Source organism: Macaca nemestrina, chromosome 14 (genome assembly GCF_043159975.1).
Source record: "Macaca nemestrina isolate mMacNem1 chromosome 14, mMacNem.hap1, whole genome shotgun sequence".
In the NCBI taxonomy this organism is placed as follows: domain Eukaryota; kingdom Metazoa; phylum Chordata; class Mammalia; order Primates; family Cercopithecidae; genus Macaca; species Macaca nemestrina.
In genome coordinates this window covers 50572179-50598266 of record NC_092138.1, presented here as the reverse complement: position 1 = coordinate 50598266, position 26088 = coordinate 50572179, and the positions used below count along the sequence as shown (strand labels likewise).

Here is a 26088-nt window from a genome sequence, read left to right as displayed (position 1 = left end):
ATGTTTTCCTTCTTGAAATCTTGGCTACATCACGCTTCACACATGATATCAATTAGAAAACAAAATAACTGGCTTCACAGAATACAAGCTGACCTCTGTGAATAGCACTCTGGACGCAAAACAAAACAAAAGATGAGCCCCAAATTAGTAAATGCAGCATGGCAAGAGCCGGGAATACCAAGTATACTTTATGACTGTGACACACATCACAGGACATAACAGCAGCAGCTTCACAAGTAATGAACACACACACACACACACACACACACACACACACACACAGAGCTTGGAAAGCCTTAAACAAAACATAAAGATATATTACTACCATCATCAAGCCTCAGAGGAAAATAGATTATATCTACTTATTTAGATAAACACAAAGCTATTCATTACCAAACATTAAAAAAATTATCGTCGAAAGTAATAGTAATACAGTCACTTTCAACAAATTCCACAATACTGGACATTGATAATATCTATAAAAAAAACTGGCATATAACACTTAGTAAGCATCAATAAAATCGTTTGCTTTAGTAAGCATCAATAAAATTTACTTTCTAGACAAAAATGAACAGATGAAAAATAAGAGGTAGGAAAATAAGCATTCTTTAAAATAAAATGAACTTAACTGATTAGTGGTATTGCTTTATTATTTATTAATACCCACGTGAGCAGATACTACACTACGTCTTTTTTGTGTATAATCTTATTTTATCCTCCTTTGAAGGAACGAAGTTTCAGAGAAGCTACCTAAACTAGTCAAAGGACACATAGAACAACTGATATATATTACGTACACTACTGCCTAAAAAGAAACATGCTTTATCTTCAGTACTAACCACAGTTAATGATGATGGCTTAGAGAAATGGAATGAGAAATGTCAGTGCCAAACTCAGGGTATTTCTTATGCATTAATAAGCATTGATAAACTATAGAGCCTTATAGTAACAGGAGGGGATGGGCAGAGAAAACAATGGAATCATAAAAGCTATAAGGGTAAATTACTATTTATTGTAAGAAAAAATGTTGATTTCAGAAATGAGTTGATGCCTGTTAGGAAAAAATAATGAAAAGGAAATACTGCAAAACAGTAAAAATGGTCACCTTTTGGAAGTGAAAGTTTAGAATTCTTTCTTCTCTCAAAGCTGGTTTAAACATAGAGTTTAGAATTACTTATTATGAAAGTAATACAACTATTAGAGAGATATTTCCCAATCTCAGATAACTGATAGAAGCAGTAAAATCAAGTGTCCTTGGGTATGCGTGGTATTCTCCTGCTATAACGGCCCCTTGCCATTAAGTTCTAACAACTTTTCCAAATATTGGGCACATGATGTGAAAGCATTGTCCTTACTACACATCAGTTTTTAAACAGCAATGATTTTCACTGCCTGCTGAAATAAGTGTTCACCAAAAAGAATAGAAGTGTATTCTCAAACCAAGATCCTGAGTAAATACCTATCCTCTCTCTGGGGTCTATCTTCCTCATCTGTAAAATGGTGTTAATCCCTATACTGCAGAGTTGTTAAGAAAAATACATAAAAAGTGCTTAGCCCAAGGACATGAGCATAACACTCAATATGGCTGTCACTTATATTATCATATCATTATATTCATTACTATCATTGTCAACCATAACTAACCATAACCTTAAGGTGAGAGAATTCTACTTAGTCTCATTCACTAAAAAACTACAATTGGGTATGTATGCTCACTAAGTCAAAAAGTTTGGTTAGGTCAATGAATGATCTTTGGTGCAATTACCACATTTCTCTAAAACAGTAGATTCTCTCTGCTGTGTTACAATTCTGGGAACAGTCTGAAGTTCAGAAAATGATTTACAAGTTTAGTTCTAACATTTACCCACTCTACTCAATCTAATCACTAGGAATGAATGGTTCTTTCCCAATCGTTTAGCAAACAATAATTTTTGTTAGCCATAAAAGTGCCATTGGCCCACGACAATTTCTTCACCTCACCTGTTTCTAAAGCTTTCTCATCACAAAATTAAGAAGCAACTATATTCTAGAGTTCTCCTATAGGCACAACTTTCCCTTTTGTCTTAACAAAAATAAATAAGAACAAAGAAAAACCTGAAGTCTGGTTTTCTTTGATCTCTAGAGAATGCCTACATGACGGGATGTTTCAAGATTCCCTTCTAGAAAGAATTTGTAAAGTAGGTCTTGCTTCACTTTTCCAAGAAAAAAATCACTGAGAATGAACACTCAGACTTTCAGTTATTTGAATCTAATCTTACATTCTTGTACCCACTCTGCCTTATAAAAGATTTTCTTCAAAACTATCCAAAGCAATTTAAAAATGCCTACCTCAGCTTGACAGAGTGCATGAAGACCCTGTAATACCAAGGCTGCTGGAGTAGCTTGATCAGGCTTGGTGCATTCATTCAACACCTGAGAAATAGCTGCCAACATATCTGCACCATGTTGATATGGCCTACAAGAAATTAAAGTTTAAAAGCAAAATTAATGCTAAAGAGCAATTATCACTCCCAGATCTTTTGCCTAAATAAAAAGCATCCATCATTTTCTATACTCTTGTGCCACTAAATGGTGACCCTCAAATATTAACACCATGTTTTTTCTTCAAAAATGTACATCATGATCATTTTCTGCTATAATTTTATGCTCATTTTTATACAGAAATAACCCAAAAAGACACTTAACAAATTTCATTCATCCTAAATCACAAATCCTCTTGTCTAAATTGAGAAAAACTCAAGGCTGTATTAATGGTAAAAAGAACTGAATTACCTAATTGAGATTATTGGTAAAGATAGAGCTATTCTTGCCTGATAGTATCAGATACTCATTACAAAAGCAGGAATTTGAGAACAGGAGATGATTTGTGCTAGTAGCAATACTAACTAGGGTGGCTGCACCTATCATAATAATGATGATAATGATAAAAATTATAAAAACTATAACCAACTGAGCTCCTATCTCATACCAGACACTGTGCTAAATTCATTCACTCATCCTCCTACCCCTCCTCTCCTTTCTAATCCACATATATTGTGCTATCGCCAGAATATCATTAATTTCACAGTTATGCAAGTCTATTCCCTGAATTCCTTGTTACCTTTCAATAATATCTTTTCTTTAATTAACAAAATGTAAATTGATGAAATTACCTGTCAGAATTCTATTGTTTCACTGTCCCACAAGTGGAAATAATTTTCCAAAATGAAAACATTGTACAGATCTGGAGGTAGTAACTGAAATGAATACTGAATAAGTTATCAGTAGACTCTGATCTGGTTTGATATTCAGTCTATTCTGAGCCTCAACTTTAATTATATAAAATAAGAATGTCAGCCAATAACTTTCATCTCTGAATTTTTTTCCATGCCAATAGCTCAATAAAATTCAAACTCCCAGTCCTTGGGTTATACACATGTAATTCCTTTTTTTTTTTTTTCTTTTACACTGAGGTCATTTTTGTGTTGCTAAAAGATGGAAGCTTAGAAAAGAGGCAAAATTGCTAGGGCTTAGTTTCTGTATATTCTGATCCAAATTTTACTTGAAACAGGAATCATCCATGTTATCAGCATCTTAGCCAATTCATTGCACAGCTTCAGAAAGTAGCATTCACACTGCTGTCATTAACAGAAGTGAGAATGATGTTACCAAGAATTCAATGCAGTGGCCTGATCAACAAATGAAACTGCAGGACTACAACTATTTCAAATGCATCAAGTCTATTTCCTCTGTAAACATTTTCATCTTAGCACATGCAAGAAAAAAAGTTTTGATATGGTAGAGCTCGACTTGTATTATTTCAGTCTTGTCACCTCCACCCTGTTTATTAATCCATAATCTAGAACAGCAGAGTCATCTTCCTAATTTCTTTATGTTTTCCTAAAAGCTTACAACATATATAAAAATTCATCATCATTTTCTTCCTTGTTATAATTACAAATAATTCCACGCAGTAAGTCAAAAATAAGGGCTCCCCATTAAAACTACTTATCGCCCTACTTAAACCAAGGGAGAATATAAGAAAGAACAGCTTATGACAACAGTCTACTGTGTAGTTTTCAGGGATTCATATACGGAAAAATAGAAAACATAATATCACATGTTTTACTGCAATATTAAATTATTAATCAGAAAAGGATATAAATATCCTACAAACCTAGATACAAGACTAGACCTGAAAAGGAAAGACACACTTCTCAAAGCTATTGTTCAATATTATTAAATTTTATAATCAGAAAACTTAAGATAAAAAATTATTACTACTCATATATTCTCTGCCTATCTTTTCTTGCCTCTTGCTTGCAATAAAAAAATTAAATACAAACTAATATATCATGATATACATTCCTAAGAGTTAACAACATCATACCTCTGCTTACATATATCTCTGATTGATGCTGCTTTTGCAATCAGTTTCTCCCATTGGACTTCCTTGCCCACCGAAAGAGAAGGTACATCAGACATAGCCATGAAACGCTGCAGTTCAGGATAGACTCGGTCCTACAAAAGCAATTTTACAAAAAAGGTAGTTTCCCAACTTGAGTTGAATAATCATCAACTTCCTTTTATGCAGCATTTTCACCTCCAAATCCTCCATTTGCATTGCAAATTATAATGTAGTTCTTCTAATCAGCAGAGAAGATTGCTGTAGTGATTACTGGGGATTTTCTTATAGACCAATGTACTGTTGATTTCATAAAACAAGAAGAAAGTGGCTAAATCTCACCCTAATTACAAAGGCTCTAATCATTTATATTTCCATTATTTCTCAAGCAAATGGAAAGATACATTTCAGAAATAAAGAAATAAGATTTTATATTCTCAATTTCTCTGAAAGTCAATAGCAACTAACTGCATTACAAATGCATCACAATAAATCAAAACCTTTTCAATGCAATCATTGATGCCACTCATTAATACCACTAAACCAAAGCATTGCCATATATAACATAATTATTTTCCTTCAGTGAAAGGAATATATTTAATACTCATGCAAGTGTATATCTGAAATTACCTGCTTTTCCCACAATGATGTCAGCAAACGCAAAGTGACAGCTCTTAGTCGTGGGGTGGTTCCAAGTAGTTGTATTACTCGTAGAATTTGTCCTACACACACCTAGAAAATATTCCAGAAACTCTAGTTGTATAAACGTGAATGCAGACAACCTCGAGGTTACCAAAAGCATTTTTAAACCCCTTGTTATAAAATGAAGACTGAAAAGAAAGTTTGCTGCAATATTACCCACCTTCTTAAAGGATGAAAGATAGCGTTGGAGGGGCTAGATAGCAATCCCGGGGACATAAGGACCTAATCTCAGAAAATGGCCAAAGTGAAAACTTGGATACTAAGTAATTTAACAGAATTAATTATTAAATATTGTAATAAACACTTTTGTCTTCAGATATTACCTCCTAGCTCAACAAGAGAAGTAGTGATTATGGCAAAATTTAGGGCTGAAAATTTCATAATACTAAAAACAATTCAATGTATTATTCATGACTCACTTTTCTCCCCAACTAAATTAATTAACATACTAACCTTGTGAACACCAAGCTTAGGTAAACTATACAATATATCATTATATAATATAGGTTCCAGTGGTCTTCCCAATTTGAACATCAAAACTGGAATCAGATTTGGCACCTAAAATAAATTTTTAAAATATATTAATATGCCTTGTTACAAAAAAGTAATACATAATGGAATATTTATCTTTTTTTCCAGAGGAATAATATGAATATGAATGAATTGGAAGACTTAGAATATATCAGTTAGCTATTATTGGCTAATGATAATTTCATCACTAGTATTCTACCACTTTTATAATTAGCTGCCAAACACCAATCAAAAAGTGCTTTTCTTGAACAACTATAACATCACTTCTGAGAAATACGATAGCAGTTAAGATACGTCCTGCTTTGCCAAGCATGGTGGCCCACCCCTGTAATCCCAGCACTTTGAGAATCCAAGGCAGGAGGATTGCTTCAGTCCCGGAGTTGAAGGCCAGCCTGGGCAACACAGGAAGACCCTGTTGCTACAAAAAAATTTTTTAATTAACTGGTCATGGTAGTGCACACCTGTAGCCCCCGCTACTTCGGAGGGTAAGGTGGGAGGATCACTTAACACTGGGAGCTCAACATGGCAGTGAGCCATGATTGCACCACTGCACTCCAGCCTAGATGACAGAGCAAGACCCTGTCTCAAAAAAATAAAAAGATATAACCTGCCTCAAAGAAGTTTAAAGCGCTAATGAACAGCCAACACTTAAGATATGTAAACAATAAAATTTCACAAAATGAAACATTCAATTAGGTTACTCCAGTAAGAAGTAATTAAAGTCAGTGTACTACAAAGGAGCCAATGGACAAAAATTTCCCTCTAAGTCCTCATTTCAATCTCTATGCATAACACAATAAAATGTGAAAACAAATATATTCATGGATCAGAAGACATAGTATTGTTAAGACATAATTATTTCCCAAATTGATCTTGAAATTAAATGCAATCTTTATCAAAATTCCACCTGGCTTCTTTGCAAAAATTGAGAAGCTGATCATAAATGCATGTGTAAAAGCAAGGAACCCTTAATACCCAAAATAATCCTGAAAAAGAAAAACAAATTTGAGGACTCAAACTTCTCACTTCCAAATTTACCACACAGCTAAAGTAATCAAAACGGTATGGTACTGGCATAAGATTAGAAAGACAAATCAATGAAATAGAATTCAGAGTCCAGAAATGAAAACTTACATTTATAATAAATTGGTTTTTGACAAGGATCCCCAGAAAAAAACAATAAGGACAGAAGAGTCTCTTGGAGGAATAGTGCTGGAATTCAACAACTGGATACCCACACGCAAAAGAATCAAGTTGGACCCCTTTCTCACACAACATGTAAAAATTAACTCAAAATGGATTTTAGAACTAAATGTAAGAGCTAAAACTATAAAATTCTTAAAGAAAATATAGGATTAAGTCTTTTTGACATTGGGGTAGAGAAAGCTCTTAGATATGACACCAAAAGTACAAGCCACAAAAGGAAAAATGAATTTCATCAACGCAAAAATGCTTGTCCTTCAAAAGACATTATAAAGAAAGTGAAAGAACAATGCACAGAATGGGAAAGAGTATTTGCAAACCATATAGCTAATAAGAGATTTGTACCTAGAATATATAAAGAACTCTTAAAACCCAATAATTGTGAAACCCCGCCTCTACTGAAAAATACAAAAAATTTGCCAGGCATGGTGGCGGGTGCCTGTAGCGTGAGGCTGAGGCAGGAGAATGGCATGAACCCAGGAGGAGGAGCTTGCAGTGAGTCAAGATCGCGCCACTGCACTCCAGCCTGGGTGACAGAGCGAGACTCCATCAAAATAAAAATAAAATAATAATAATAATAATAAAACAATTTACCAAAAAAAAGGTTTTAAAATAGGCAAAGAATCTGAATACACCTTTCTCCAAAGAAGATAAACAAATGGCCAACACAGGAAAATATGATCAATTTCATCAGACATGATAGAATGCAAATCAAAACCATGAGATACCACCTCACACATCATGCAAAAGCTATCATCAAAAGATAGACAATAACAAAAGTTGCCAAGTATGTGAAGAAATTGGAACCCTTTTACACTGCTGGTGGTAATGTAAAGTAGTTCAGGCCCTTTGGAAAACATTCTATCAGTTTCTTAAATGGTTAAACATAGAATTGCCATATGTACTAGCAATTCGATTCCTAGTTATCTACTTAAGAAAAAAGAACACATATGTCCACACAAACTTCTGTAAATGAATTTTCAGAACAGCATTATCTACAATGGCCAAAAAGTGGAAACAACCCAATGCCCATCAACTGATGAATAAACAAACAAAATACAGTATAACCATACAACGGGATATTATTCAGCCATAAAAATAAATGAACTATTGTTACATACTACAACATGGATGAATCTTGGAAACATTATGCTAAGATTAAAAAAAAACAGCCACAAAAGCCTCGTGTTGTATAATTTCACTTATATGAGTAGAAGGCCCAGAATAGGCAAATCTGTAGAGATAGAAAGTAGATTAGTGGTTGTCTAGGATAGGGGAAGTAAGAAGCAGGGTCTGGTCAGGGAGGGTGAAAAAACAGGCAGTGATATCTTATGGGCATGGGGTTTCTTTTGGGGGTAATGAAATGTTCTCAAATTGGTTGTGGTAATGTTTACAAAACTCTGTAAATATAATAAAAGCCATTGAATTGTACACTCTAAATGGATGAATTATATGAGATGTAAATTATATTTTAATGGTTTTTTAAAATTCAATTCAAAATTATTTGCTAAATATCTACTATAATCAAAGCACTTACTTGATAGCACAAACTGTAATGTCAAAAATTTTTATTTGCCATATGCTACATTTCAAAAGTTTGTTGTCCAGCAGTCATTCCTCAGTATCTACAGGGATTGGTTCCAGCATGGTCAGACACACAGATACGCACACCCCATTCCATGGATAGCGAAATCCAGAGATGCTCAAGCATGTTATATAAAATGGCACAGTATTTGCATATAACCTATGCACATTCTTCCATATACTTTAAATCATTTCAATACTACTTATAATGCCTAAAACAACGTAAATGCTATGTAAATAGTTGTTGTACTATATTGTTTATTCATATTATCTTTATTGTTAAATTGTTATTTTTATTTTCTTCCCCAAATATGCTCTGCCTGCAGTTGGTGAATCCACAGAGGAAAAACCAGCTGATGTCAAGGGCCCACTGTATTTGTTAATTTTCTCTATCTGTTCTATTCTTAGAAAGCCTGTTCCTTCTAAACTTAGAAGACATCTATTTTAATTCCATTTCAAAAGTGAAAAAATATCCTCTTAACTTTACCACCAAGACATTGACAATTAAACATTAATTCATTAATGACCCTGACCACAATACACCACAGCAGCATGTGGAGCTGTGCATGTAATAGCTACGATCTCACAACAGACAGCCAAAATGCATGATGTTTTTAACAAGTGCAGAGACTTGATTGGAAGAGAAATTCTATCACTCTCACCTTGGGCAAATGAAAGGAGACAAATTTTTGAACTGACTTTTCAGTTCCTATTTTAATTAAAAACAAACGGTTATCTTAAATTGGCTTGCACTGATCTCAATGCATTATCCCCTTCTAGAGAGATTTCTACCAAGACACACTGACAGATTCTTAGTTTTCAGAAGGGCAATGAGTATATTTAGTGACATTTTATAAACCAGCGTATTTAGTTGTGTGACTTTCAAACAAATGTTGTAATTATAGTGTCAGGAGAGAAATAAAGTACTGTATTTATGTCTAAGAGTACACAGTTCCTTTATGAGACTTGGCCCTAAAAAAAGTATGTAAGGGTGTGTCTTTTCCTCTGGCCAGTTCAGAAATAAACAAAGTAGGAAATGTTTACAGTAAATAATCTTAGACTTAACACAGTTCTCAAGGCATAGTAGCCCAAATTAAGTCCCCAATTAAATGGAAAAAATAAAACAGAGACTGTTTCACTAGGGAAAAACAGATACGGATAGATGTCTGTGGAAAATACTTTTTGCATAAAGGATGGGCTAATTTTTTTATTATTATTAATTAAATAATTATTTCCTTATGAATATGTATTTACTTGAGATGCAATTACCAGCTCTTGATCCTCCTAATCTTGAATCTTATACCCTTCAGAGGCTGAAAATACAATGAATACTCGGATTTTACCTTTAATGTAAAAGAAGCTGGAAAGTGCCCTATAATTGACTGTCTCAAGATCTGGCTTCATATAACTCAATGTTTTCTCTTCCCTCCTCCAGAGTTCAAGTTCCTTGATAAACAAATTAATTAAGAATCACAGGATTGCTATGGGAGCCCCTATAAGACTATGACTAGATTTCTCAGCAGAAATCTTGCCAGCAAGAAGGGAGTGAAATGATATATTCAAAGTGCTGAAAGGTGTGGGCAGGAGTTAGTGGGCAGGTACTGCCAACGAAGATACTGGATATTATATCTGGTAAAACTATCCTTCAAAAATGAAGGAGAGGCCAGGTTCAGTGACTCATGCCTGTAATCCCAGCACTTTGGGAGGCCAAGGCGGGAGGATCACCTGAGATCAGGAGTTCGAGCCCAGTTGGGCCAACATGGTGAAATCCCATCTATACTAAAGAAAAATACAAAAATTAGCTGGGTATGGTGGTGCACGTCTGTCATCTCAGCTACTTAGGAGGCTGAGACACGAGAATTGCTTGAACCAGGAGGCAGAGGGTGCAGCAAGCTGAGGCTGTGCCACTGCACTCCAGCCTGGGCGACAAAGCAAGACTCTGTCTCAGAAAAAAAAAAAAAAAGAGAAATAATGATATTTCCAGATAAACAAAAGCTGAGAGAGTTCATCATCACTAAACATGCCTTACAAAAAATCTAAACGTAGTCCTGCAAGGTGAAACAGAAGGGCTCCAGACAGCAACACGAAAGCATATGGAAATATAAAGTTCCCTGGCAATATATAAACAAAGAATCCTATAATATTATAACAGTGGTGCGTGAATCACTTTTAATTCTGGTACAGGGTTTAGAAGGCAAAAGTATAAGTAACATTAAAAAAAAAAACCATGTAAATGGATGAACTTTATTAAAAAGATGTAATTTGTGACATTGGTAACATAAAAAGGGAGGGAGAAGTAAAAAAGTAGTTTATGTATGTGACTGAAGTTTATGTAACTTGTTATCAGCTTAAAATATTGTTAGACATTGATGTAAGACCCATGGCAACCATAAAAAAAATACACGTAGAACATGCACAAAAGAAAATGAGTGGCTGGGTGAGGTAGCTCATGCCTGTAATCTCAGTACTTTGGGAAGCCAAGGTGGGTGGATTACTTGAGGTGAGGAGTTCAAGACCAGCCTGGCCAACATGGTGAAGTCTCGTCTCTACTAAAAACACAAAAATTAGCCAGGCATTGGTGGCACACACATGTAATCCCAGCTACTTGGGAGGCTGACGCAGGAGAATCACTTGAACCTGAGAGGCAGAGGTTCCAGTGAGCCAAGATCATGCCACTGTACTCCAGCCTGAGCGACAGAGTGAGACTTTGTCTCAAAAAAAAAAAAAAAAGAAAGAAAAAGAAAAAGAAAAAAGAAAAGGAGTGAGGAATCAAAGTGTCACTACCAAATTAATGAAACGTAAAAGAAGACATCAAGAGAAGAAACAAGGAACAAAAAAAATGCTATAAGACAGGCAAAAAACAATTAACAAAATGGCAATAGTAAGTCCCTTCCTACCACTAAGTACTTTCAATGTAAATGGATTAAACTGCTCAATCAAAAGGCATACAGTGGCTAAATGGATTCTGAAAACCCAAACAAGATCCCATTATAATGACATCTACAAAAGAGTCACTTTAGATTTCAGGATACACTAGGCTGAAAGTGAAAGGATATTTAATACAAATGGTAACCAAAAGCCAGCAAGGTTGTCCATATCAAAAATCATCACAAGAGAGAAAGGAGGACACTATATAATGATAAACAGGATAATTCACCAGGACAATATGATAATTATATATACATATATACATATGCAACCAACATCATAGCACCCAGATATATAAAGCAAACATTGACAGAACCAAATGGGAAAATAGAAAGCAATACAGTAATAGTAGAAGATTTCAATATCCTATTTTAAATAACGGAAGGAACATCCAGACAGAAGATCAATAAGAAAACAGAGGACTTGAACAACACTATAGACCAAGTGGTCCTAACAAACTCACACAGAACATTCCACCCAACAGCAACAGCATGTTCTCCCTCAGGTCCGTACAGAACAGTCTCTAGGATGGATCACATGTGAGATCACAAAACAAGTCTTAACAAATTTAAGACTGAAATCACACTAAGTATCCTTTCTAACCACAAATTAGAACCATAATGAGATGTCACCTCATACCCGGTGGGATTAACATTATCAAAAAAAAATAAGAAGTGTTGACAAGGATGTGAAAAAATTAGAACATCTGTGCACTGTTGGTGGGAATGTAAAAAGATGTGGCCACTATGGGAAACGGCATGAAGTTTCCTCAAAAAAATTTTTTTAATCTACTCTATGATTGATCTTGAAGTTGTTTATGCAAAAGAACTGAAATCAGGATTTTGAGGACATATTCACATTCCCACATTCATGTCCTATTATTCATAATAGTCAAGGGATGGAAACAACCTAAATGTCCATCGGTGGATGAAATGGATAAACACAGTGTGGTATATGCATACAATGGAATATTATTCAGTCTTTAAAAAGAAAAATTCTATCACATACTACAACTTAGATGAAACTTGAGGACACAATGCTAAGTGAAATAAGCCACAGAAGGACAAATGCTGCATTATTCCACTTACATGAAGCATCTAAAGTGGTCAAACTCTTAGAACAGAAAGTAGAATGGTGGTTGCCAGACAGTCAGGGAGGGAGAAGTGGGGAGCTACTGTTCAATGAGTATAGAGTTTCAGTCATGCAAAATAAAAAAAAGTTCTAGAGATCTACTGTACAAAAATATTCATATACTTAACAATACTGTACAGTACACTTAGAATTTTTTAAGGTAGATTTCATGTTATGTGTTTACCATATTCAAAAACTCCTGGGATTGTTTTTTAAGAGTCAGAAGATATCTTATCAACTTCATTTAGTTTAACAACTTTATTTTACTGAAGATTAAACTGAGGCCCAAAGAGATCACAAAGTTAGATGATGGCAAAACGTGGATAGGAGTTCATGTCTCAGTTCACTCCTCCATTCTACCTTGGCAGACTAACAGCAAAGATAGATTCCAACCTATCTATAACAGAAACAAAGAGCCATCATGCAAGTCTTCACCCCATAAATTGGACAAAACATAAAGAAAAAAACAAGCAAGAGAGACACAAACCAGCATCTCACTGAAATCAAGCGTACAAAAAACAGAGTATAAAAATTCAACACTGGATTCAGAAAAAACATACATGTTGGCAACACTTCAAGAGGCTGCAAAAAAAGAGCATAATTTTTCAGACAGTTCTCTAATGAAAATCATAAGTAGTGTTATCTACTTATAAATTATGAGAAATAAAAAAGGGCTTTGTTACTATTCATCATGGTTAGAAGATGAGACAATATATAATGTTTATAACTATTCCTCTTTTTAAAAAATATGATAGCTCATACTTTATTACTATATGAGATACATAGTAATAAATCAGTATAAATAGAAAATAAAGTTATGAGTGGAACGAAATAATTCAAGATATGATCATCCAATGGAAGTGAGAGGTAAAACTCCAAAGCAGTATCTGCTTTTAACTTTTCAGAGTCATGTTTTATAAAACTAGACCTGAACTACAAAAGTGTATTCTTAGTTCACATTTTACCCATAGCCTTAGATTCAATAAATGCTGACTCACTCATCTTTGCATAAGCCCTTGTCCTGAGGAAAAATTGATCTAAATTCTATATATATAAGTGTGTTTGTCATTTTTAAAAGAATGGTAAGATAATAGTGTCTATTCAGTTAAATTGAAAAGATAAAACATAAAATATAAGAATAAATATGCTTGCATGATATATACAGAAACATAATTCCTTAATAATTTAATATTGGAAGAGACTTTTAAAACTTATTCATTCTACAAAAAATGACATAATAAATGATTAAGCTTTTGAACATTACTTAATTCTACCTTCCTCAATTACTTGACATTTTTACTTATGATGTTTGCTTATTATTTAAATAGTCCATTGGAAAGAAGTTTATTGACAGAAATGCTAAAAAGCTAATTATTTCCTCCACTTATAAGGAATCTGTAGGCACGTAAGCAACATCACAAAAATAAAGGTAAATAGTATAATCTTACTCTTCTAAGATTCAAATTGTATTTATATACTAGCATTATAATTAAAGAAGTATTCTAGAGTCTTGAAGTTCAACCTTTGAGAGTCAAAAAAAGTTCAAGGAAAGAAATGTACCTAGAATAGCAAAGGCCCCAACCAGGCAATCTTTCGATAGTGATATATCACTCTAGCCTTATTCCAATCCAGCTTGGGCATCTGATCTGTAGTGATTCCTTAAATAACAACAGCTAGCATTTATTGAATACTAACTATAACATTCTCTTAAGCACTTTATAGAAAATCATGATTATCACCATGTTTCAAATGAAAAACTGAAGCTTGTACTGAAGTTAGGACTGTATCAAAGCAATCTAACACTAAAACCCATCCCATGTACTTGCCACTTAGCCATACCAAAGACAGGGATGACCTCTTATTCACCTTTGTGTCCCTAGTTCCCAGCACACTGTAAGTGCTTTTAGAGTATAAATTATGTCTAATTTATCTCTTCAAATTATATAAGCAAATGGATCTTATAATAATGTTGCAACTATTTGATTCTATGAACAAGTTCTGATCAAATTAACTTAGAATCAGAAAAATTTACCCATCCAATAAAGGTTACTAGGATGCCAAAAACATAAACATCATCAGAATCTGAGGTATAAATTTCCTAGTATGTAGAAAATAAGGCCAGCAATACAGGAGGTTCAAGTATGGAAAGACAAAGAAAATACTGCAGACTAGAATAAGATAAAGTAAATATCGTATCACTTGAGAGGTTTGATACAGAAGAAAACCACAACCCTTCCCGGCCTAAACTTTATTCCCAGGTGAGTCTCATTAGCCATCTGAATATTATCTCTCAGAGTAAGAAAGTTTATTTATTTAGAAAACAGTATAAGAAAACTTAAATCATGATGTAATGGTTGGCTACATTACCAATACGTAACTACCAATAGGGAAAAAAGGAATATAATCAACAGTTACATCCATTGCTAACATTCTGAAACTTACATAAATGATAACTATAGCGACTGAATTCCTGTATCCATAGAATTTTCTTCTTGGACAAAAGTAGTTACACATTTCTGCCATGTGAGCTCTAAATCTTTGGCCGTCTGGTCAAATAAAAGTTAAAAGCCAATGTCCTATAAGTAAAGTATAATGTATAATTAGGTGCAGACAATTTCTACTATTATGTCTCTCATTGGCAATGTGTTTTACATTTACACTGGATGGAGGAGTTTGAAATCCCTCCAACAATTAGATATTATTAAATATAGCTCATCTAGGTAAGCAATTATGTAACTAAACTAAATAGATTCAATGTTTGGGGGTTTAATAAAATAGCAGATTTATCAAAGAACCCATACATGTTGCTTGCCAAAATTCAACGCTGAAGGAATTCAGTACACCCTGTGTGACTTCACTGGGAAAGGACTCTAGGAAGCTTCCACTTGGTGTCTTCTAGGCTTTGCCTCATGAACCTTTTCCTTTGTTAATTTTGCTTTATATCCTTTCACTGTAATAAATCTTAAGCATGGTTACAGCTCTATGCTGAGTCTTTTGAGTTCTTTCAGAGAATCACTAAACATGTTAGTCGTCTTGGGGACCCCCAAACTAGGATCATTCCACATTTTGCTTTAAAAGAAAGTGGTAATTAAGAAAACAATGGTTTCTAGGATTTCTAAAAAGAATAACTTCTAGAGTATTCCCATATCAATAATAAACAGAAAACTCTCCTATGAGTTACATATCCAGCCATCAAAAATATGTGAGGGCCAACTCTACACTGGGCTTGTGTTAGGCTTTGATGACACAACTGACAAAAGACGGTCCCCTGTCTCAAGTAGTTCACAGTCTAGTTAAGAAACTCACAACTATAATCTCAAGCACAAATAACTGAACAACTTGAACTCAACTTTACAGATTAAAAGTATAAAAAATAGTTTCTATAGACAAAAAACAAGTCAAAAGAACAAGGAAACATTTTAAGATAGTCTTTGATGTATACAAAATAAACAGTATGGCTAATGATTGATTTTTATTGTTCAGAGGAAGAGAGAGATTCTAGAGCTAGGATGCCCAATACAGTAGCCACTAGCCGCCACATGTGGCTATTTCAATTTAAATTTGAATTTAAATTAACTAAAATTTAAATTTAAATTAACTAAAATTTAAATTAACTAAAATTTAAATTTAATTTAAATTTGAATTTAAATTAACTAAAATTAAATACAATTAAAACTTCTGTTCCTCAGTCACACTAGCCAAATTTCGAGGACTTAATAGTTACATGTGGCTAGTGGTTACCACATAAAACCGCACAAACTATAGATCATTCACATGATAGCAGAAAATTCTTTTGGACAAAGCTGTTCTAAAAGGCTGAGATGACTGAGAAGGCCTCAGATGTATGTAACAACGACAAAACCTCGGACAACTTAAACGTCTATCAGTATGAAAATGGTTACTACATTAAATTGTTGATACGTTGTGAACACCAGCAGCCTCCAAAAACCATAAGTTAGATCTGCATAAATATGGTAAAACAGCCATAACGTCTTGATGAGTGAAAAAACTACAAAGAAACATGTGCAACATAATGCTTTTGTGTACACTTCTGTGTATACATTTTTTGGGGGAACATATGAATATTGTACACACTATTTCATTGATTAGATATTTTACATACTACTATTATATGTTACATATTTAAAGAAGTTACTTTAGTAAAATAAAATGTTATTTTACTAAAAATTACTTTCAGCAAAAATGGTATGACTAAAGCAGATGTTAAATGGCCAAAGGACATAGAACTACTAGGTAGCAAGGTAGGAAGTAGCTAAGCCGGCCACAGCACCCAGCAAAGGCTCAGTAGAAGAATGAGACAGAGGATAGATTTCCTGCCCAAAGATGACAGTCGATGCCAGGAGACAAAGTCTAATCATGCTTCTCCCCTGCCTCCCCGATCAGCTTATTTTTCAAGGCACATCTATTCCCTCCTCCTGCTCACTGAACCTTGTGTATGTTCCTCCTTTTTTCAACCTGATAGTTCAACTACTGACACACAGAAAATATTCACACCCATAAAATATAATGTTTAAGGATAATAAGGTAATTACCTGCCCCCTTTCTAGGCAAAGAATACTCAAAGTACTGTTTGCCACTCTAACTTTGTGCACACCTTTATTCCAGTATACTTAGGGTTATAGTTACTCATTCTCACACACACTAGCCTGTGAAAGCCTTACAGGTGGCAAACCTGCCTCTATTCTTCTTGTATTTACCCAGGACTATAAATGTAACAAGAAGTCAGTAAATATGAGCTGAACTGAACTTACCAATAACTGAAAAAGGAAGACAAGGTTAACAAAGTATAGGTATTGAGGCTGGCTACTTCTGCCACCAAAAACTACCTGCCAGACATTCCTTTACACTCTTAGTACCAACATGAAAACCCCATTTGAAAAACTCTTGTTCTTGACCATTTTAGGTTTCCGCTCCACTGCAGAATCTGTGAGGCTATTTCTAGCTAAGTAAACCAATAAGGAGTCTTCCTTTTTTTTTCAGACAGAGTCTCACTCTGTCGCCCTAGAGTGCAGTGGTGCCATCTCAGCTCACTGCAACCTCAGTCTCCCGGGTTCAAGGGATTCTCATGCCTCAGCCTCACAAGTAGCTGGAATTACAGGTGTGCACCTCCATGCCTAGCTCATTTTTTCTATTTTTATTAGAGACAGGGTTTCACTGTGTCGGCCAGGCTGGTGTCAAACTCCTGGCCTCAAGTGATCCGCCCACCTTCGCCTCCTAAAGTACTAGGATTACAGGTGTGAACCACCACACCCAGCCTAGGAGTACTTCTAGATACATATTTACATTTATATTGAAAAAGTGAGCACTGGGAATTTTTACTACCTTTACCGTTCAACACAGTAGCCACTAGCCTTATACAGCCACTGAGCATTTGAATTGTAGCTAGTCTGAATCAAGATGTGCAGTGGGTACAAAATAATACCAGGTTTGGGAGGCTTAGCACAAATATATATATATAAAACATGCTTCAGTAATAATTTTTATGCTGATTACATAGTGAAATAATACTTCAAATATACTGGGTTAAACAAAACATGTTGAAATTAATTTCACCTATTTGTTTTCACTTTTTAACGTGGCTGCCAGAAAACTTAAACCTATGTATGTAGCATTTTACTTCTATTGAACAGCACTGTTCTCTATCCCCTTTTTGCATCTAAATGTTGTTTAAAACTGGCGCGCGCACACACACACAGATAATAACTAATGTCTCTTTTTTGATGTACTTGGGGAATAAAATATGATGATAGCCCCAGAGGGACAAGGAACATGTCATCTAGCTAAACAGTCTAGCACTGCTCCTGGAATATAAGGTAGCAGACAAATAATTGTGAAATGAATTTAAAAAGCTATAAAAATCAACTATAATTTTAATAATACATAGCTTTCATCAAACACTGACTATAAACCAGTACTATACTCTGGATTATCTCATTTAATCCACAGGATGAATTCAATGAGGTGGGTTCTTTTGTTTTCATTTTAAAGATAGGAAAACAGGTATTTGTAGAATTATAACAGAATCTCTAATATATTTTGAAATATTACAAGAAATAAACCAATTCAATTTAATCTACGCAGACTACACAACTTTCTTTAAACAATAAATCTTTCTTGAATGCCTCTTATCACACGATATTATACTGGGTGCTATGACACTAAGAGAAATCACAGGTTAGTGTAACCAAAATATTAACAGGTATAGGCTAAATCCTGCTACAAATAAATTCCACTATAATTATCCCACATATTGCCAAAATATTAATGAACCTAAATATTAATAAACCTAATAGCTAACAATCTAGTAACAGAAAATGCTTGCTGAATTTAGATGATCATTAATAGATGGAATTCAACATAAAAAACTAGCATTTACATGGTACTTTACAATGTTTTTTCATGTACAGGATCTTTCAGTCCTCACAATGACCCTGAGGGAAAGGTATTATTAAAGGTTGGGTGGGATCTTACAAGTACTTAGATTCATTATTTGATGTATGAATGCTCCTTATGAAGTTTTAATTCGTATTCTGTAGCTTGTCTTATGGTTAATGCCTAGAATTTTTGAGGGGGAAAGGGAGAATTTTAGACAAACCACCTACAAAATTAGTTCTGGGTTCCAGATTCCTAGCATCTTCAGAAATAACAACCTTGGGCTGAACAAAGCACGCAGGTATAATTTTAAAATGTCTAAGAGGCTGAAAGAGGCAGGCTCCAAAAACTTGACATTTGAGGAGGCAGGAAGCATTCAAATTTAAAATAATGCTTCATATAGAATAATTTAAACAGTACCCATCAGCGGTAAGTCATCGACATGGGCTTCTTTCTGAAAACATATTTACTAGGGCTCAAATCTTGGATTACCTTGAAAAATAAAGCAATATTTGGTACTCACTAAATGGTCAACTTAATTTTTAATGAGTAAATGACATGGCAAGAATGGTCCAGGTACTTGTAAATGCTAAATGTCTGGGTATATCTTCATTGGCTTTTGAACAGTTTCAAAGAGCAGACATGAGGATTCATTAGCTCTTAGCACATATGAACCTGCTCCAAAGGCAGCCAAGAGAGTTGCCTAGCAACAGTGCATTTTGCATTTCTCATCATCCCCAAAGATGCTGCTGCAGCAGCAGCTAGGTCAAGCCTCTCATTAGCAACCTGACAAAGGGTTTCTATCTCCTATTTTACAAAATTATTTTTATTTCCAGGTGAAGCTCAAATATCTATGTATTATTCTTTCTGACAATGTATCCCCTTTCCCCTATTCCTTCATCTTCCCAACCCCCATTTCAACAGATATGTTTTAATGAACCCATCAAAATACCTGTAACAAAAGCAGACACTGAGAAATCTAACAGAATTTATATGCTTATGCACATCACTCTAACTGTTCCATATCTTTTGGGCAATAAAATAAGAAAGCTTTAGAAGAAACAGGGGGGAAAGATGCTGAAATCAAATAATGGAAGGAAGAGAAACTCAGGTATTTGACCTCAAAATTAACAACAAAAAAAAAATTATCCAAATCATTTGCAATATTATTGCTGAACACTTTGTTTCTTTCTTGTCCCCACAAAAACAAATCCCAACCATACAGCACAATAGCAAAAAGGCAGAAAATTCCAGAGTGGTAATAAATTGTAACAAATGGATTGACAGTTTATAACAAATATAATCCATTGGAAAGGAACTCTGGTTGCCACTTGAATAACTGTGTTATAAAGCTTCACCTCAGATCAATAGCTATTCATTAACTTCTGAAAATATTTCTTAAAATATTTACTGTTCAGTATGGTTGCCATGCAGAACTAAAAATATATATTCACATAATCCTCCTTATATACATTCAAAGGCCCTTAAAAGAAAATAAACAAAATAAGCAGATAGACTTTTCACTTCACGTATCTTAAAGTGCTTAATCTTGATTTCGACATAAACCACATCCACCCTCGTGTCTGGGCTTTCATGCTATCGTGAATTTCCCTATGGAAACTATTATAGAACGTGCATGTTACAAAAGACAAAGTGTGGTCCTAATAGACACAGATTAAGAAGGGTGTAATGGGAAACATTTAAAGGCAATTGTTATCAAACCAAGTCAAATTAGGTAAATTTTTTAAGTGATCTGAAAGGAATAATGTGATTTTTCCCTGACACCCCCCCGCCACCCAATTTTTTTTTCCAATGTGCAAGCAGCAAAGAATGAATCTTCAGAAGGATTTCCCAGAAGGGTGTCATTTACCACTAAAATATTTCATTCCAGCAGTTGAAAGACCATAAAAGGGTGAATGTCCTCCAGAGTCTCTAATAACGGTAATAGATCTTGTGTTACTATTCACCAGTGACCTCTCAGTCAGGCGATTTAATTTTTCCCCCTACAGCATGGTTGGTTTCACACACAGTGTAATAACAGTTTTTGCACAACAAGACAATTCATCCGATTAGAAGGACTGTATTAAGTCTTTCATGAACAGCATGTGTCACTATAGCTTCAGCCAGGGTTTGATTTAAGACAGCATAGTATATGCATGCATGATTCTTCATTTTTCTGCTGTTTTAAAAATGATCCCAGGACTTTCTTTAGCAATTTTGCAGACCATTGCCTGAAACCTCCCTGGCTTCAAAAAGTAACTAAGAACTCATCAAATGTTCACTGAGCACTTTAAAACAGGCACCAAAAATTCTCTATCAAGCTAGTGAAATTCCACTATTGTCTCAAAGAGGAAAAACATGAAAAAGAACAGAATGGGCATACTTGATTATTGCAAATACTTTTTTTTTTTTTGCTTCATGATATTTCATCAATTTATCATTAATTTTAAAGACATATGACATCACCAAGGAAAGCTTAAGCTAAAGTGAATTTTGAGACTTCTACTTGTAAACCTCAGGAACACACACACACACAAAAATTTAAAGTGAAACCAAAGGAAAAGATGTCAATCAAACCCACCTTCTGGCAATCTCTACTATAGTAAATGGTTTGGCATTATCAATCAGTGCCCACTGAAGCCTAAACTTGAGATTATCTCCACATTTCTTACTCCCACACTGATGAGATTAGGAAGGTTAAATCCAGAATCTCTGTGGCAAAGGGCCACAATGGTAACCAACAGCATTCTCGGGGTCCCCTTAACCTTACAACCTTTAATTGACGCTGATAGGCTTGGCTTCCCCACACCACTTCCATCTCTGAATCTGCTCACCCTAGGGGGCAATGTCAGCACTCCTTCAACACTGAGTTAGGGTGTCTTCACATCGAACAGGTCCCAAGGGGATTAACCTACTGCTCCATAGCAAGGAGCCCAAGTTTGCAAGATTAAGTTCTCTTTAGACTCTTGATGTACGTGAGATGCTCTCCTCTGTTCCACAATCCTTAGGATCCTGCTTCTTTCAATAGAGTCCTGTACACTCCTCTAAGCAGCCCTATCATAAGAGATCTGAAACAATTCCCCTAGAGTTCTCTTGCCCATGTTCCCTATGTTCTGTCAAAGGGAACACTAACACATCTTTTACTTCAACAAATTCTAGATCCTATACTGCAGTACTCTCTCCTTCACTTCCACTATCAAAACAACTAGGCAGACCATCACTCCCTTTTCAATTTTTCAGGGAGTCACCAATTCACTGTATCCATTTGTCCACCCCAACTACAAGGGATACACATCAAGCTGAACTGGAGAGAGAGAGGCACAGGGGGCAGGTAGAAGGTAGGCTGAAGTCCCAGTCACTAGGCTTGAGATAAGGAGCTACCACTTGTGGCACTCTTAACCCTCTAGCAACTTTGTCCAGCAATCCTCTCTCTTCTTTTCACCTGTCCTCTCATTTCCTAAAAACAAGGCATCTATAGTATTTCAAGCTGAAGGATAATTCCATAAGTCCACTTAAAGCAGATCAAGCTGCATCTCTACCATTAAAAACTGAATACAATTTGACACTAAATAAAGCAAAATGTCACCAGTATAATTATTATTAATAATAATTCACACTACTGGAAATAATGAAAGGAGGCAATATGGAATTAGAGAAAAATGTTAAAGAAATAAAATTCTATTACTTCCACATATATACTGTAACGAACTAATTAGCCAAGTGTTACTAAGTACCAGTCCCTGCTGATCTATTAATGAATAGATAATTCGACCATTTTAAATCACCACATTCATTGTACCAAAGCAAGTGAGCAAATTCAAACTGCCTACAAACAGTACCTTCAACACCTGCTTCTGTTTTAACTCAGCCTGTATCAAATTACCCTGAGCTCTAAATTAATAGGATTTCATTCAATGAAATTTTACTGCAATCCAACCTAGCCTAAACCCTGTCCCTGGACTCTACAGTGTTTCATCTATTAGTCTGAATAATATATGACAATATTGGAAAATAGTTTATTTGTTCTAGGACAGAAGGTAGACACGTCTAATATATTTTGTGTTAATTAAGTCAACAACACACATATCAAAGCCCAAGAACTGTCCAAGGTTACTAGGAGGTAAAAACAAGTAAGACATAGTTTCCCTTGAGAAATTCCTTTTATGAATTCTAAATCTAATTGTATCTACTAAAAATTCCCTTTGAAGATAGCTTACATTCAGGATAACTACAGGACACTTCAAAAGGAAGTGTAAAGACATTTTGTCCTTACTCATCTTATTCAGCTTTAGTGCTACTTGATTCTCTAAAAAAAAAAAAAAAAAAAATCAAGTTATATATATTTTTACATCCTTGTTTTCTTTAGAGACAAAAGGAAAAATACACAAATTGTTTTAAATGTAGAAGTAATCCATTCTCACAAAAAAATGGTAACAAGCAAGAATGACAGGACACAGATTCCAAAAGTCCAATCAACACAGCACAAGCCTGCCAGGTAGAAATCATCCCAAATCACTTCTTAACTACCTGCCTGGCTCCACTTAGGTTGTAACCATGTCTACCCATTTGAAATACATTTACATCCGAGTGCCCAACTTCATTATATTAACTGTCCTGAAAACTTGCCTAACAGTCTATTATAACATCTATCGTGAAAAGCTCAAAACCGTCATTGGTCAGGTAGAAGCACTGTGTGCTCAACAGACAAACGGACTGCACTCGAGACTTCTGGCAAAGGAGTTAACACAGCTGTCCAACTTCAGGCATTCTGGGGTTGACTTTTCCCACCAAATCCACCAAATCATAACCCATCATTTCAATCACAGCTATCACATATCAGCATAATTGTGACTGTGTGTGACTGCCTTTCTTTGACTCTCCAACAAGAAAATTAAATCTGAAATACAATAGAAAAGTACTGCTGATGAAACTATGGTTCACAAAGTAAAGAACTAACACAGGACCTCCAGATATGTATTTTATTCCACTGTTTGCTCAAAAATGGTACTCAAGGAAGATCATGTAAACGTCATGCATAAAATAAAAAAATGGCCCCTATTACGACTTTTTACAGGGTATATCCTGTCTTCCCTATGCATTATGAGTGCCTCAATAACTGTATTTGCATCCTGAATTCCAATTAAAATGTATATTCCAGGGCAGGCGTGGTGGCTCACGCCTGCAATCCCAGCACTTTGGGAGGCCAAGGCGGGTGGATCACTTGAGATCAGGGTTTTGAGACCAGCCCTAATTACACACATAATTTTATTTCTTTTCTTGAATTGATAATGGCCAGAACCTTCAGATGAACAGTAAAACTGATGTCAGACAGAATTTTTTCATTACTAATTTCAATGGAATTGCTTGCAAATCTGACTTAATCATTATAAAATCTCCTCTTTGTCCCATGTAAGGCCTTTCACCTTGTATTCTATATTATCTATCTTGGATGAACATATTAAGAAATGCTGTGTCTGTTGTTTTTTTTGTTTTTGTTTTTTTTTGTTTTTTTTTTTTTTGAGATGGAGTCTCACTCTGTCACCCAGGCTGGAGGGCAGTGGCACTATCTCGGCTCACTGCAAGCTCCACCTCCCAGGTTCACATCATTCTCCTGCCTCAGCCTCCCAAGTAGCTGAGACTACAGGCACCTGCCACCACGCCCGGCTAATTTTTTGTATTTTTAGTAGAGATGGGGTTTCACTGTGTTAGCCAGGATGGTCTCGATCTCCTAACCTCATGATCCACCTGCCTCGGCCTCCCAAAGTGCTGGGATTACAGGCGTGAGTCACCGCGCCCGGCCCAAAACATGCTGTGTCTTCTTAATCATTTATCTAGCTTTTCATTTTCATCATTTAATTTTCAATTTCAGGTCTGTCTCTTGAAAACCGTACACAAGTGAATTTTTTAAACCCAATACGAGCCTTTCTTTGATAAGGGAATCTAATTCATTCATAGTAATTGTGGTAACAGGAATACTTGAACTAGCTCCTAAAATCTTATTTTATGCAATATTTGTCATTTTTAAACATTTATTTTCCTTTTGTTATGTTATTCAGAAATTATAGAAGACCGATTGTTACTAATAAGGTAACATTTAAGCTTGTTTTCCTATCGACATCTATAACTACTCAGTTCCCAAAAAACATTCTAGTCTATCATGTTCTCACTCTTCACACTATCAATACCACTATTCACCCCCAGCCACTTCCCATATTTTAATTAGCTAGGATTTTAGGTCCAGGGAGTTATCCTGTTTTATGTTTTATATAAACAATTATTTAACATTACTAATAAAATTTTCTGGAAATTTTGATATCATTCAATATTTCTTCTCTGCTTGCTTAGATTCCTTTTCAATTTTGTATGAATATATTCTTGAGAGTAAGCAAAAAATATTATTGAAATATTGAAACATTATCAAATTCTTACAAATCTAAAAAGGGCTTTATTGCCATTACTCACAAAAGATAGAATAATGGGAAGAAATATGCCAGGTTCAAAATTAGTTTTTTTCAAGAAACTGGAAGATAATCTTCCAATGTATTCCAATGCCCGGTGTGCTATTAATGAGAAATCTAAGGTCAATATAATTTTAAGTAAGTTTTTCTTCTCCTATTCTTCTTTGAAATCCCTTATGATTTTCTCTTTATCCTTGAGGTTCTGGAGACATATTTAGGTATTAATAAATCATTACTTGTGCTGCTTAGCTTTCAGAGGGTCCTAACAATCTGTAGCCTTCTGTCCTTTTTCAGCTCAGGGAAAGTTTTCCGGTGTGTTTTAAGTTTCCATCCTTCATTTTCTCTGTTTCTTTCACCCTGGAATTCCTATTAGAAAGTTGTTAGAACACCAAGTTGACTCTCATTGTCTTCACTTTTTCAATTTCATCTTTTTGCTCTATATTATGAAATATTTAGATGAATATTTTACAATCTCCATAATAATACAAATCTAATCTAATCTCCATAGACACACTATGGCAATCACATTTTTAATTTCTGAAATCTCTTGTTTTCAAATTTCTTCTTTCTCTTAGTAGCATTTTTATATACAATATAAAAACATATATACAGTATCTTTCCAACATCTCTTAGGACATAAATCATTTTTATATTACCTCCTGCTCCCTAAGTTCTCTTACTTCTAGAGACAGAAGCTCTGGTTAGTCACCTTGTTAAATTTTCTCTTAAGTCTGGTGAGCCTTAACTATTCATTTATATTTATGAATCAAGGCC

The 26088-nt window shown here is 34.8% G+C and overlaps 1 protein-coding gene across 5 annotated transcripts in view; it reads right to left on the bottom strand.

Annotated features, from left to right (window-relative positions):
- Positions 1-26088, bottom strand: part of LOC105465882 (focadhesin) — a 316678-nt gene that overhangs the window by 177299 nt on the left and 113291 nt on the right. For all 5 annotated transcript variants that reach the window (XM_071077854.1, XM_011714536.3, XM_071077856.1 and 2 more), the window contains exons 12-15: positions 5540-5644; positions 5015-5116; positions 4370-4500; positions 2329-2455 (exon numbers count right to left, since the gene is read on the bottom strand). In XM_071077854.1, coding sequence (XP_070933955.1) covers positions 2329-2455; positions 4370-4500; positions 5015-5116; positions 5540-5644 — 465 coding nt within the window. The remainder of the gene's footprint in view (positions 1-2328; positions 2456-4369; positions 4501-5014; positions 5117-5539; positions 5645-26088) is intronic.